This window comes from Pieris rapae, chromosome Z, assembly GCF_905147795.1.
Source record: "Pieris rapae chromosome Z, ilPieRapa1.1, whole genome shotgun sequence".
Classification (NCBI taxonomy): domain Eukaryota; kingdom Metazoa; phylum Arthropoda; class Insecta; order Lepidoptera; family Pieridae; genus Pieris; species Pieris rapae.
This window is the reverse complement of record NC_059534.1, coordinates 4,521,324-4,536,605: the sequence shown is the minus strand read 5'-3', so window position 1 is coordinate 4,536,605 and position 15,282 is coordinate 4,521,324. Positions and strand designations below refer to the sequence as shown.

Sequence of the window (15,282 nt, the reverse complement as noted above, 5' to 3'; positions counted from 1 at the left end):
TTAAAAATAATTTCTCATTTTTATTGTCAGCCTATCCAGAAGCTTTAATAAAGAAAATGACGATGTAACTCTTTGTGAGCAAGTAAATTAATGACTTATTGTGATTTAATAAATTGATTAATTGAAGCCGTGATATTTATATAATATTTTTATATGAGCAGATTTTGCCTAGTAGCGAGGTACGACTCCCAACTCTGAGTACGTACGTTCGGTTCACGGAAGTGCACCAAAGGGAATTTTTTTCATACGGATATAACCAACGGTCATGCAGTGAAGAAAAGCATCTGGAGGAAACCGGAATGATTTAGACCCAAAACGACGACGTCTATATATTAAGAAAAGAATATCAAGAAGCCTCAACTATTACTTCCAATAGCGTTACCCAATCAATCAAGTCAATAATTAAGAGTCCTAGTCCTTCAAGAAAAGAGCGTACCAGTGCCTAAAAGCCCGGCAACGCACTCGCGAGCCCTCTTTCATTGAGAGAGATGCTATTATGAGAGTGGCTAGTATTGAGAGAGCGGCGGTATCACTCAATACTTAACTAACATCTCGATAAGGGCACACATGACACAATTTATTGAAATAATTAATAAACTGTATGATCAACAGACTTTTTTAACTGTCTGTTGTGATTGAATTAAGACAAGGTCTGTCTTTTGCTATTGCATATACTGTGAGAAATGGTTGGTCTTTTTGTAAATATTTTAATCTATTTAATTTTGTGTTGTTTTTTTCCATATGGTTTGTCCCTACCATTATTATACATTAATATCACATCACATACAACAGAATGTGTTGCCGTATTATAGTAATCTGTAATGGTAGATTATCTCGATAAAAATGAAACTAAATAAATCTATAAACATCGATAAATTTGAAAGAATAAGAGTTTTTGTTCCGCACTGTTGCCTTACGCCGGAACCCAATAATAAATATACAAGCTCAGATTGAAATTAATCTGAGATCATACCGTGACAGTCGATCAATCTCTTATCGGCATCCCAATAACTACAGTGATTCGATAACAGGCGCCTAGAAGTCAGTTCACAGGAATCCAACGGTAACCTTCATCGCTTTTGTCGAACAGCTTACAAATCCAACTTTTTACATCTGGGCGTCAGATTTCTGTATCTATTCGTTTTTCTTCTAACATCTATTCCTATAGATTATAGATACGTTGAAGTAATACATTACGATAATGTACGGTAAAATCATGAAAGAAATTGCCCGATGTTAGCGATATTAAAAGTGGCTCTTTCCCCGTACTTAACACTGAAAATCTGGCCAGTTAGAAAGATTTCAAATGAAATTTTTTTTAATGTTTAATTTTAGAACTCTTTAGTAACCTTATGTAGTATATTTTAGCATTTATTTGTCATTTGTTTTTTTTGGAATTGGCGGCAAATCGAAAACTCTTGTTATTGAAAATGAAGCTAACGTAGCTAAGTTTTATACGTTGATTGTCATTCATAACAAACACAATTCTGTGTGTTCCTTTTCTGTTACGTTGATAATAAAAGAAACACATTTTAAATGCCTTTCACAAAATGAAAATACTTGTCTTCCTGATAAATTATAAAATATTATGTGAATAGTGTTTATGTTTATTTAAAATAAGAATTTCAAAAAAAGGTTTCTACAAACTTACCGATGCAGCCATACGTTCACTCTTCAGATTTCCTATAAATTTTAAATTATATGCGAAGAGAAACTGGATATTTCATGTTAGTAAAAAAGTATCATCACGTCACAGTCTAATATTATATTTTATCGTTCTTTTTAAAGTTATAGAGATATAGCAAATGTGATTTTTCCGCGATGGCGGTTTGGGGCGTGTCAGGTGTAATCCCGCCCAGTTGCGCTCGCCGCGACGTCAGTTTTACGCGGGCCATCGTTAAGTGTTGACGTATTTGTGCCTTTCCTACAATCGACAAGCACGTAAACTATTTAATCGAGGTAAGTCATCATTTGTATAGAGAGTGTAATAAATTCCAAAATTTAGGATTAATACCAAAGTAGATTTTAGTTTATAATTTTTCAGTAGTGTCAGGGCGGTATATCATCGAAAATATATTTAAAGTCATAAAATATATTTCTTTTTCTTTATAAAGAACATTTTCTTTTTCTGAAAATTCTGTCATTAAAATTCTGTATTTACTGCCTAAATAAAATCCAACCAAATAAACATATATAATTAAAGTTATTAGATTCATAATTAATTTAATTTCTCTACATTATTATTAAACGAATGAAAAACCTTTTATTATATAATATTTATTAACTTCTTAAGGTTTATTTTAATTAAATTAATACATTTACTGATAATTTTTAGAACAAAAAAATATGAACAGTTAAATCTAAAATATTCCGATGTTTTAACAAATTGCTATATACACTTGATATGATTTAATTAAACACATGCGGCGATCAAATATTTATAAACTAACTTCTTTTCAGACACTCATCATGATATCAAGCAGTAATATCCTTTCACGTGATAACTTTATTAATAAATGGTAAAAAATTACTTAATTTACTAAGCATTGCGAATTGTCTATCATTTAATAATGATAAATTACAACAATATTAATAAATATGTCTTACATAAGTATTATTTTTAATAGTTAAAGCTTACATCGTTAGTATTATTAGGAATAAAATCCTTACTATAATGTTGAATGAGCTACGGGTTCGAATTGGATTTGAAAAAATTAAAATTTTTAATAAAAAAGTGTTTTTTAAAAGTTAACGAAACTTAAGAAAACACGTAAAATTATTTGTATTTTTTTTAAATCGGCAGTCATCATTACATGACTTAAGCCTATGGAAATGGAGATTTGTATAGGAGGCAGCTTAAAGAAATAACTAATTAGCAATAAAGCTTTAAGAAATTGTATGTTCCTCTTCTTATCTTCTTCATTTGAAAAAGCTTTAAAATTACCATAACTTATAAAGAAAAATCGATTAATAGGGGTCCCTCTAGGGGTGAAGATGAGGATTCAAAAATAAGCAATTTTTTTTATAATTCAATATGTTAGAAAATATTTTATCTGAAAATTTTTACATTTGACTTATACTAAAAAACGTTAATAAAAATTAACTCCATTTTTTTTCTGATAATACAAATTTCTTAAGATTTAAATATCAACGTTTGCAAGAAACGGCTATCTACTATGTTTTTATTTTCCAGGGGATCGCTTTATTGCTTAATTTTAAAATAATTAATTAAAGGAATTTGTAAGTAAATAATGACGAGTTGTGTGTCTGTCTACTTACTACGAAATACTGAACAAATTGAGTCACCCGCCAAATTTTTAATTTTTGATTTTCATTAAATTTTACTTATTAAATGTGATAATATCATTTCTTTACGAAATATATTTTCAACTGACACAAACGAGGTGATATCTACAATGAACATCCCAATATTGTAGTTGTATGAATACTGTGTAATTTGAGTATACATCGCCTTAGTACTAATCGAACTATAATTGCGTAAAGGTTTATTGCGAAAAGTAATTGGTTGTTACAATATATTTCTTTTTGACTAAGATACGAGTGATATAATTAACTAGAGAGTAGGTAGACCATTCAATATTAACATATACAATCACAGTTCTATGGAAGTACTAATTAAAAAAAATACATAATTGCACATAAGTTTCGAATTCGTACGGAAACATTAATTAAATCGTATTGTTTTATTAAAATAACATCCGAAATTAATCAGTATTTCTGCCTTACCACGATCTAATCACGTTTTAAACAATGTGTGATAGTAACATGACGAAAAAAACTTAAATCTATGTTTTGTAATCACCCTTATCTATACTAGAATATCACAATAAGCTAAGGTTTAACGCATTTTCTTTTTAATTTAATTTCATTCTAATTAACTTTGTTCTCTCTCGCTCTCTAGATGCGATAAGCATCTACTCTATCTACTCTGAGTTTATATGTACAAAAATTGTAATTTCTTCAGTCTTCATTATCAACGTGTTATTACTTACTTAGTTGTATGTCTTATTCTTTACAAAAAATCGTGGTATATTAAAATTTAAAAAATACAATCAAATTGTGTTCGCCAAGAGAAATTAAATCTTTATATTTAGCTTAAGTTATCGGCAGGGTGGTGTAAGCATTTTCAAGAACTATATTATTTAGCTTGTTTCTAGTATTTTTCTCTACGAAAAAAAAACAATTTTCATTTACTTTCACTTAAATCATATTCGTTTTGAATACGGCTCATTCGGATCAATTTTTATCTGACTTGATTTTGTTGTACTATTCCATTGTTAATTTTTTCAGATAAATTTGAAATCAAACATATCATTCATAGGGATCTCCACTTACTTTGCACTATCTCACACAAGTGAGAAAAAATATATATTCGCCAATTTCTGAGCGTATTTATAATTTTGTTTTATACGACCGTTCGGTTAGTGCGTTCAAAATACTCAATGCATTTTGAGAGGTATTAGCTTCCTGATAGACACTTGTAAAAGTAGTTAATTCATGAATTCGAATAACAACTTGATTAGGTGACGCTAATGTATCTTTATATCTTCTTATCATAGGCGGATTTTCCCTAAGGCCAAGTAGGCCCGGGCCTAGGGCGGCAAGACGCGAAGGGCGGCAAAACGTGTTTGACTTCTTGCAACAAACTGTTTCCTAGACACTTGACAACCCATACGCAGTTTAATGAAGACCTAGTACACCGTTCCTAAAGACATATATATCATAGTGTATCATAGTATCTCTTCTATAGGTGTTGAGAAAGTGGCGGCACATGGGCTAGGGCCTAGAGCGTCTAGGTCTGCAAATCCGCCTCTGTCTTCTACTGCATGGAGACGTTTAGGAGTGGAATAAAAATAATTATATTAGGAGTTAATTTACTGAATAACGCTCTAGGTCTGCAAGTATCTAACGGTTCAACCCTATATCAGACGTTCAAAGTTTGTTTGTCACAATCGACACATCTTCCATCATCTTCATCAAATAATTATAGAGCACATTTAGGTTATTCAAAATCGTCCAAAGTAAAAGCAAATATCTGGCAGATATCTTTACTAACTTTGTAGTAAACTTAAAGTTACACAATATAAAAAATCGAATTTATGCATAAAATTGTTTAATTTACTTATTGTCTTTAACACCCTTTAAATTTATAAGATAAACTTTTATACAATTATTTAATTATAAAGTCAAAGTCAAACATCATTTATTTATATAGGTATCACAATGTACACTTATGAACACAAAAAAGAAATATACCTATATTAAATGCTTCTAATTTTACATTTACTGCCAGTTCATAAGAACTAAATTACTAGATTTAAATCTAGGGCATAGTACAGAAGAGAAAATCTGGCAATAAACTCGCTTTTTAATCGCCAAGTTTCTTAGTATCATCTCGACATGTATCACACAGAAGTTTTTATATACACACACACGCACAATATATACAGGTTGATAATGATTAAAAATATCTTTTTTTACAAGAAGTAGTCTTGAAATTAAAAAAAATCAAATAAAGTAACTTTTGTCATTGTACAAAATTAAACCATTAAAACTTGACAGAATTTATTGTCAAACTCTAAAATATAAACCTCGCACCTTAGCCAAAAATACGTTGTCCACAAATCTATAATTTTGAAAGCGCTTTTTATTATCAAAATAATGGATATCAAACAACGCGTGTTAATAGCGGGTGTCAAGTTATAAAATGATACCGAGCGAAAATAGCGTTTTGTAATAGATGTTTTAAACGTTTTAGTTTCGAATAATTAAAGTATAAACTAGCGTAATTAATGTTAACAACGTAAAATTTAATCAAAATATGCGAATCAATCATAATTCACATTCAAACATTCCATACATACTTGTAATATTGAGACTACTTTATTAATCAACCGCAAACGGAAATCCTAAAATCCACTGGTTTTGCATGTTGTGTCCTGATTTATGTTTATATACTACATACATATATTATATAAAAAAATCAGATATAAATTGTTCGCATTCAAACCATAAAGTTTCACCATCAACATATTAAGCTACCATCATACAGATGCACATTATTAGCTCTATCTCATAAAATTTGAATATTAGCCTCGAATTGGTTTTTAAATAACGATTTAATTGCATACCACGGCCTCCGTCACGCGGCTGCAGCAATGATTCTTATCTTGAAACTTATTGAAAAAGGGGCGAATTCCTATCAGGCGTAAATCAGCACCAATGTGTAGGAACGCTGCTAGATCTCTTTTATTGCCCACTTAAAGGCGATTACCACCGTAATCTATAACTATGATTCTATATTATTTTATTATACGTATATTATACCTATAAATTAACACTTTAGTAAGCATTTGACTACTAAACATAATTTAAAAATATTACATAAAAATAATTAAAAAAGCAAATCAACCAAAACTACGACACATACATACGACTAAACTGTGGCCAGTAATGAGTAATGATCAATAATTGTATTGCATTGTAAAGCATAGAGGGTTTTCTCTATAGAAAATTATCACTAAATTATAAATAAATATTTATTATAATAAATATAATATATATACATATCCATCTTATTTGTGTATGTGTATGTCAAAATCGAAACGTGTAACATTGATATATTAAATGGAAATAAATAGTAAACCACGAAATACTAATAATAACTAGAATTCATAAATAGACTAACGGAAATTGTATTATACGCGAGAGCACCAAATGTATCATATCATAAAGTTTACGTTACACCGTATTTATTGGTTCGCCCATTCTTTTCCCGGTTGTTTGGTTTTGTACGTAACTACGGTAGTTATAATGGGGTGTAATGAAAGCCAACTGCTGCTCTAATTCTAAATGCTTTTGTTAGACAAACAACATACCTTTTCGTTATATCTTTGTATATATAGATCTTATACTGCTAGTAGACCTCGTTAGCAGCGTTATCTTACAGTACCTGGATGACCGAGCTTAGCTCGGCATTTTTTTGTATAAATCGTGTTTCTTGGAAATTTTATTTAAGTACGAATTACATACTAATAAAATTATGAAATATGAATATAATTATCGAATGAAGATAATTATATATGAATACAATATATTTAAGTTTTTATTTGACTGACATCTTTAAACGAGCAATTCTATGTTTAAGTTGATAAAACACAAATAAAATGAACATTTTCTAGAACTGATTCCTAGCTAAATCGATTTATCGCCCCCGAAACCCTCCGTATACTAAATTTCATGAAAATCGTTGGAGCCGATTCCGAGATTCCAATTACATATATATATACAAGAATTGCAGATATTTACAAAAATAGAATATGTAAAAAAGCTATTCATTTTTTTAATACGAATCTACAATTCATTTTTAAATTGTCGAATATCGAACGAAATCCCAAACTCACACATTTACTCACAAATAATTTATTAGATATAGCAACGAATTAATTTGCACTAGGCAACCGTATATGCTTTTACTAGTGACTACAAAGGATATCTTATTCGCTTACAGGGCGCCTATTGCGGGAGCCATCAGCTGTTATTGCGAGCCTATTGACAACCTACAACTGATATGCATCGCTTATTCATACCATGACGTCAAAATAATCAGCCCGTTTATGTTTTCTCGTGTAGTCGTTATCAGATTTCGTTCATCCAATTTATATGGATAGTCGTACCGCGTGACTTAAGTAAAATTTGACTATTTCGCTTTGAAAGTATGACAAAAAAAAACATATGTGCAATTCACACATGGTAAAAGTGAAACCTTTAAAAGCAAAGTTTTTATAATTAATCAAATATAAATTAATCATTTTCCACTAACTAAATGTGTGTGTTCTATAAAAACAGTATATTTTAATGATACATTTTAATTTATAAGTTTAATATAAATCTTTAGTTTGGCAAAAACTAAAACAACGAAAGTTTGAAATTCGATCAAATAAAATAAAAAAGCTGTAAAGTAAAGAGAGGCTGTATAATGCCTCCTATCTCATTTTCTCCCACGTTAAATCTTATGAATTTATGTTTCTGTCTCTCTTTACCGCTGCATCCGGTTTGAAATCACGACGATTCTAAAGAAGTTTATCTATCTCATTTTCTCCCACGTTAAATCATATGAATTAATGTTTCTGTCTCTTTTTACTGTCGCTTTTCCGTTGCATCCGGTTTGAAATCACAACGATTCTAAAGAAGTTTCACTTCAATAAGTGAATCAAAAATAAACAAAAATATTATGCCAATATATCTATATAGCGATAAGGCCGCCAGTTGCTTTCTTTTTCATTTAACTATGTTCAATTTTCATATAGTAATGTAACGAAGTGTTATAAATAAATAAATAAATATCATACTTTATTTTAAGCCAGGTCCCAGCCACGTTGATTTCGACCAAAGTATTTTAGCAAAGCCTCTTACGACTTATTCAACGATTACTTCGTGTATTGAAAAATAGCATCATTAATTCCAAACCTAAACCTACATCTGTGTTTTATGTAAAAACAGCAAAAATAGCCTCCACCTGGTTCGTTTTCTTCAATAAATATAAATGATATATTACTACTATTTTTTAAATTAAATTTATCACAAGTGTGTTAGTGATATATTTTCATGGTATAGTCAGGTATGTTATATTTATACTACGTATTTAATAACCATTTGAAAATATTCTAATAATAGTATTTTTAGTCAGGATGACGCCATCAAGATAAAAAAGATGTCTTGGCCCACTGTTCAATTGAATAGAAACATATATTCATATATTACATTAGGGTTCTTCTTTGCTAAAATGTTATTTAGATTATATAACAGTAACGTATACACAAAACTAGTACAAATTAAAGAATTTATTTTTAATCATTTTCGAGACTTAAGTAAATTTGTTTTTTACAAAGAGTTTTATATCAAAAATTCGCTTTGATATAGGTATATTTATTTTTAGAAAACAAATTTCTGATCGTACTTACCCCATCATATTTATAAGTTAAACAATTTGTAAAACTATATTTTTAATACACCAAAATATTTATAGGCTCTATCAAAATTTAAGGGACGTTTAAAAATAATAAGTCAACATAGCACCGGAAAACTTTGTTATATTATATTAAATGAATACTTTTATATTAAAAATATGTATATTAAGAAACAATAGCTTTACTACTATTGTGATTTTTGAAGTAATTAAATCAGTTTTATGTTTTATTTATTTTCATAGAAAAATCTGTCGAAGCAAGATAGATTTTTAATTAATTAAACTTACATAGAAACCACAAACAAAATGATCGTTCTTTCTTTCGGACTTCCAATCTAGTTTATAGGAGGTCACAGAACGATGAAAATGCGATTAAATTCAGGAACCTAAACTCATCAGCATCTTAACTGGATATTTTTAGAAAGTTCATGGTACCTGGGGCCCAGGTGTCATATTACAAGAGCGATAATATGATTTACCCTGTGTCTTAGTGACGGTTGGATTCACCCTTTGCGTTGTGTTTGTTTACACAAGCAAACGTAAGCTCAAAGGAGACCGTTTACTTAGCGATTGATTACAGAAACGCTACTGACAGTATTATACCAATGTCCGAACTAATTGCTGGCACAAACCCGTAGCGACAAGAGGAATTACCTACTGACCCTTCCCGTCTCTGTACAGATTCGATAAAGCGCCTATCAAAATACATCTAGGACATCTTTAAAGTGGATTTTTTACATTTTCGCCGATATAGCATGATTGTCTTATTTTGATTAACTATCGGTTTTTGGTTATTATGCAGCGAGATGAAATACATAATTAGTTTAATTAGAATGTGAAATCAGCTGCAGGGCGTAAACTAACTGGATATCTGGATAGTCCGCCCGTGTAATTATAGTTCTATATATATAGGGCACCTGTTAGTAATTGACTCTTAGGTTCTTTTAGTATTTCTAATTTTTAATCTCTTTTTGTATTTTTTTCATGTATCTAAATTTATAAGTATTACGTTTGTTCACGCCTTGTGATGTTTATTTTTTGTGGCCTTGTTGGTGCAAATGTTAATAAATTAATTAAAACACATTACTGATTAATTAACACAACGTCTTGTCTTTTGAGGATAGATGATTAATAAGTTATGTATTAATAATGCCAACAACTTTTTCCCAAATAACGTTTACCAACAGCAACACATCATTTAGGTCCGTTTATTTTCAAAATAAACATTTTTATTCTGGTGCGGTTTCATTATTTTACCGATACTTACGTTGATTTGTTTGTTTTCTTTCAAACGTATTTAACGATGGTATTCGGAGAAAATGCTAGTATGCTTAAATCGGAATTAAAAAATTATTCGTATGTACTGACCGTAATGAATTATAGTTATTTAGTAAAAAAAATACATTCATTACTTGATGTATAGGTACATGGTTTTCGCCCATTCTTCGTGGGCGTGGAGAAACTACTGAATATTATACACCATATAATATTCAAAAGATTTTACATACTGTCGTCTCGATCGTTAGAACTTGTTTTTTTTGTGACACGATTATTTATTTGCAAATTGAGATTTGAGACCTACTTTATTAGGTAAATAGTTACGGCTTTTGGCTGTTTTGAGCCTATCATACGGGATATCTTTCCCCAAGAAATTAATTTGATGTAGGTAATAACAAACGACGGCTATCTAAAACATTTCAATAACAAAATCTTTCTGACGTCTCATACTAAATTTTTCGCTGTGCGACAATTTATTTGGTTGAACAATGACTAACATTTACTGCTATTTTAGAGTATTCAATACGCGATGGAGGGTTTCCTACATCACATGGCGCCGCAGTTTCTGCATCCTGCCTTGCAAAGCTTTGGATGTGGTGCATTTCGGCCCATCGGTGGTGCTTTTCATCCCCTCTACCCTGGTAAAGCATTCGCCAGACACCTGGGAGAACAGTACGCGCTTGGACAAAGCGTTGGACAGGCCCTCAGGGTATACATGCAACTTATAACCTCTGTTGAAATAAAAGTGCTTAATAACACGTTCAACTTACGAAACGGAATTACGCTGAAAAATATGTAAAGCTTTATCCTACACATTTAATTTTTTATTGGAGGCCATTACGTAATTTATACAAAACAAAAATGTAAAACCTTTTTAAACCCATAGAATGTTCGTGATGACACCAACACTCCGCCGTTATATCGGCACAGCTATACTGTACGAGACGACACCAGTTCACCTGGATCTGCAGCCTCAGCATCTCCAAGACCCTGCAAGGATGATGAGACGACACCTGCTACTCCCTGCTCTGACTCCCATGACCTATTTTCACGTAAGTCGCTGAAACGATGATAAGTCCCTTATGTAGTTTGAAAAAAGACTTTGCCGTGTTAGGAGACTTTCGTATTTTATTATAATATTTCAGAAATTCAAAATATGTTTAGGTATATCATATACGTATCTGTAACATAGTATACATTTGTGGACGTAAAAAAATTGTTGTTTTAAATTTATATATCTTTACCACACTTTTTAATCGCTAAGTTTTGTTTTGCAAGATGTATGTATCAGCAAGGAATTTATTTTTTTACCGCAAATTGAACTGTATAAATTCAATTCATGGTATGTTCCCTTACTACTACGGATTAAGAAACTCTAGAATAACAATATCAAATTTTCAAATTTTATGACGTTATTTTTAACTGACATGATATTGATAACTGTGGAGCAATTAAGAACTTCATATCATTCAATGCGTACAAAAAAAATCCAAGTTTAGTAAAAAAGTAATTCCGAACAGCGGACGGGGAACGAAAGTCATCTTGTGGAGTTTGCGGCACCAGGCTTGGTCCTGGAGTTGCTCAAGCCCACTTTTTACAAGAGCTTCAGCATCTTTATAGCCTGACAGCCTTACCTAGGGATGTGGCCGCACCTCCTACTCACTCGCTTCATCATCAAGATGAAGATGCTCGTTGGGAGGTAAAAAGAAATTATAAAAAGCTTTAGTATATAAGTAAGTAAGTACTAGTAAGCAAAAAGATAGAAATAATTAAATTGTTTTCGATAAGTTTCTACCAATTTTAATATTTTGTTTCCTCGTTATTTATATCTTGGCAGTAAACTCTCTACAAATATAATATAATGAGCCACTTCTTGCACTCATCATTTTTTATTTATTGTTTTCTTTTCTTACTAGGGTTGCCTGGAAGAGATCGCTTGTTAGCGATAAGGGCGCCCGTTGCATCCCTTGTAATTTATATATATTGTGTTATTTGTGTTTCTTTCTAGCAACGAAGTGTGAATAAATAAATAAATAAATACAATATAAATAAACTTTTTTATATGGTTAAATTATTCATTATATTTACTTAACAGACGTATCAACGAATCCGTGCAAACCGCCAGCGGCGTCTTAAACTGCGTACCCGCAAGCGTCATCACACAGTGGAAAGTATGTTGGGCTACGATTTAGAAGATGAGCGGCGAGAGGAGAGACCGCGTGAAACAAGGTCCTATGATGCTGAAGACGAACCTGTTGACGTTGAGGGTGACTCCTTGGGATGGCCAGAAGCGGCGATCAATATTGACGGTTACACTTTTTCAACATTATATAGTTATAGTTTCTTGCTTGAAGAACACTTATGTTTGAGGAATACTGGTTCGAAGGTTATTATGTGCTGTACAGTCGAGCCCGGTTATCAAGGATGGCTAAATTTACGCTGTTACAAAAAAAAACAATACAATAATAGGTTATTTCTAACTAGCCCGTCCCGGTTTCGCAAGGGTGGATATTTTTTTTAAATCATTATTTGTAGATATTCTTTAATATTGTGGAACATTTTTTTTCTATGATTTTTTACACCTTGGTTAACATTATTGTAGTGTTAGTAGTGATCCATATTTTTTTCTTTAATCAGTGATCATTTGGCATTCAAATGGTAAAACAATGTTTTAAAATTGGTCCAGTACTTTTTGAGCCCGTTCGTTACAAAGATAGCTACATACAAATCTTTTATCTTTATAATATTAGTATAGATTCCGAGTATTGGCCTTTAACATATAATATTTGTACGATACAAATATATCACCTGTACTTCCATTAATAAGATATAAAAAATTTTCAGATAAAGAACAGCATGGCGATAACGAAAAACTACATTTGAACTATTCAGAGGATTTAGAAATATCGAGTACTAACGATGCGATGCAGTCGCCTGAACGAGTGAGGTATTTTTAATTATTACTTAATATGGAATATATTACGATAAACGTGTAATTAAAAAATTTGTTCATTGTGAATGTTAAATTATTAGCATTAGCTTTCAAATAATAATGACCAATGAATGAAAATATTTGACGTCTTAAAAGAAATATACATATATTTTATTAAAACTAAAAACATAATAGCCGCGTTCATATTTTATTAATGAATCCCTGTATCCGCAGTTCTGTACCACGAATGGAAACTCCAAAACCGTTATCTCTTGAATGCACAAAAATTGAAACAGCCGAGCGTCCGGCCGAAGTGACAACTACTGAGTGGGCCAATGGACCTCCGCCGGAGAACTGGCCAACTTTGACCGAAGCGTACGTGCATGCTCGTCACAAATTGGAAGGCGAGATGCCTTCTTCCACCGATTCACGCAACTAAACACTTCACTGGCTCTTTCTCGTGTATGCGATCGATCACTTCGTAGATAATCCGTAGCCGATTGTAGACATCACTCAAATACCTTATTACGTTAATTCTGCGGTTATAATTGAGATTTGAGCATAAAACAACATTAAGTATGCTTCCAGAAATCACACTTAGCACAAGTCTCGACTCGCTAGAATTGTTAAAAATTGAAAACATTAGAAACCGTATTCTTATGTATGTACACGAGAATTAATCCTGGTCAATTAAATCTAGCCTCAATGGAGTAAAATTATTTAACTATTTTTACTCATAGCTTAAAGAAATGCCCATGCTAGCTTCGAATTATTATTGTTTAATCTGTGAATTATTAATCGTAGTTAAAGCCAAAGGATTCTAATTAACGCTATTACTAATCCCCTTTGTATTATAGTCTCATTATTGCTGTATTAATAAAACTTACCAGAAAAAACTGGAACCGTATGTCGGTTTTTGTTGCTGTTGTTTTTACGTCAAATTAGTAAAAATTAACTAGAATTATATACTCAATTACTAATAGACACTACTTTAGTAAATATGTGTATCTAATAAATTATATCAACACTTACATGTTTATAGATTTAAGGTTTCTAATGGGCTAATGTGTAGAAAATATGATTTGTCTTCCTTTAAATATAGCACTCAGATAAATTATTAAATAGTTTCTTTGTATAATAAAAAATTTACACTTCCAATTATACACGACCCAACTTTGTAAGTAGCGCGATTTACGTAAAAACAATAATTTATCTGAGTGCAAAAATATTGTAAATATATATGTAATGCTTTGTATGTTAAAATATCTGTTCGTATTATATGCTATTTATTAATTAGCAATTAATCTCATTCATAAAAACTAAACCAAGTAATATAGTTTTCGTCTGTAAAATTGTCAACCTTTGTATCTCAAGTTATCCAGTATTAATAGTATATGTCAAAAACGTTGTGACATACTGCTAGTCCCTGAATTTTTCGTCGATTAAAGCATTGTAGACGAGTTAGTTTTTATGGAACAGAGATAAGTATGGAACTATTAACTTTTCTTGTTGATGTTTAATCTACTATATTAAGGTCACTTATCGTTTAATAAATTTTAAAATTTTAACTATGCGTACTTATACCTAGTTAAGTAACCTAAGCTTCAAATAGTGTTTATTGCAGCCTCCCGCAATAGCCGATTGATGAACTAATGAGACAATAGTGTAACCTCCTTACAAAAACTGTATCAGTGTAAGTAACCTCTTTCGTCTCATCAATTTTACAATGATTAGGAAATTGATAAGGAGCCTTCCATGAGCATTGTTAAAATATTTTATTTAAAGTGCTGATCTAGGTTGCTAAATTATATAGCATATTTTCTGACCTTTTGATATTTTAAAACCTCTTATAAACTGAAACGTATTAGAATCGACCAAACAAAAGAATGATAATTTTATTGGTGGTTCTGAAATTTAGTGTCAAACTTACTTCGACAGATGATTCTATGATAATTCATTAAGTCCTTAAATAAGTAAAATAATTCGTCAATTACAATAAGATATGGTTTGAGTAGGTACATAAATTATAAGTATTTAATAAAAATTAAAGGCTTTGTTATATGATTTCATAGAGGAGAATTAA

The 15,282-nt window shown here is 30.9% G+C and overlaps 1 protein-coding gene across 3 annotated transcripts; it reads left to right on the top strand.

The window, feature by feature from the left end:
• The first annotated feature begins 1,872 nt into the window (after positions 1-1,872).
• LOC110996323 (protein Teyrha-meyrha) lies at positions 1,873-14,767 on the top strand. Of its 3 annotated transcripts, none has more exons than XM_022263934.2 (8): positions 1,873-1,959; positions 2,461-2,519; positions 10,782-10,976; positions 11,154-11,319; positions 11,788-11,966; positions 12,363-12,576; positions 13,112-13,214; positions 13,434-14,767. In XM_022263934.2, the coding sequence occupies exons 2-8, from the start codon at positions 2,517-2,519 to the stop codon at positions 13,636-13,638; spliced, it is 1,065 nt and encodes a 354-aa protein (XP_022119626.2). In that variant the 5' UTR covers positions 1,873-1,959; positions 2,461-2,516; the 3' UTR covers positions 13,639-14,767. The 3 variants fall into 3 exon arrangements, with proteins under 3 accessions (XP_022119626.2, XP_022119628.2, XP_022119627.2); XM_022263936.2 differs by having other exon boundaries at positions 13,112-13,209; positions 13,434-13,599; XM_022263935.2 differs by lacking the exon at positions 2,461-2,519.
• The last annotated feature ends 515 nt before the right edge of the window (positions 14,768-15,282 follow it).

What these genes read in the sequence shown, in the direction of transcription:
- LOC110996323 (XM_022263934.2), top strand. An exon ending in GCGTTGGACAGGCCCTCAGG is followed by an intron (nt 10,977 to 11,153) that starts GTATACATGCAA and finishes TTAAACCCATAG; the next exon opens with AATGTTCGTGATGACACCAA. An exon ending in AGCGGCGATCAATATTGACG is followed by an intron (nt 12,577 to 13,111) that starts GTTACACTTTTT and finishes AAAAATTTTCAG; the next exon opens with ATAAAGAACAGCATGGCGAT.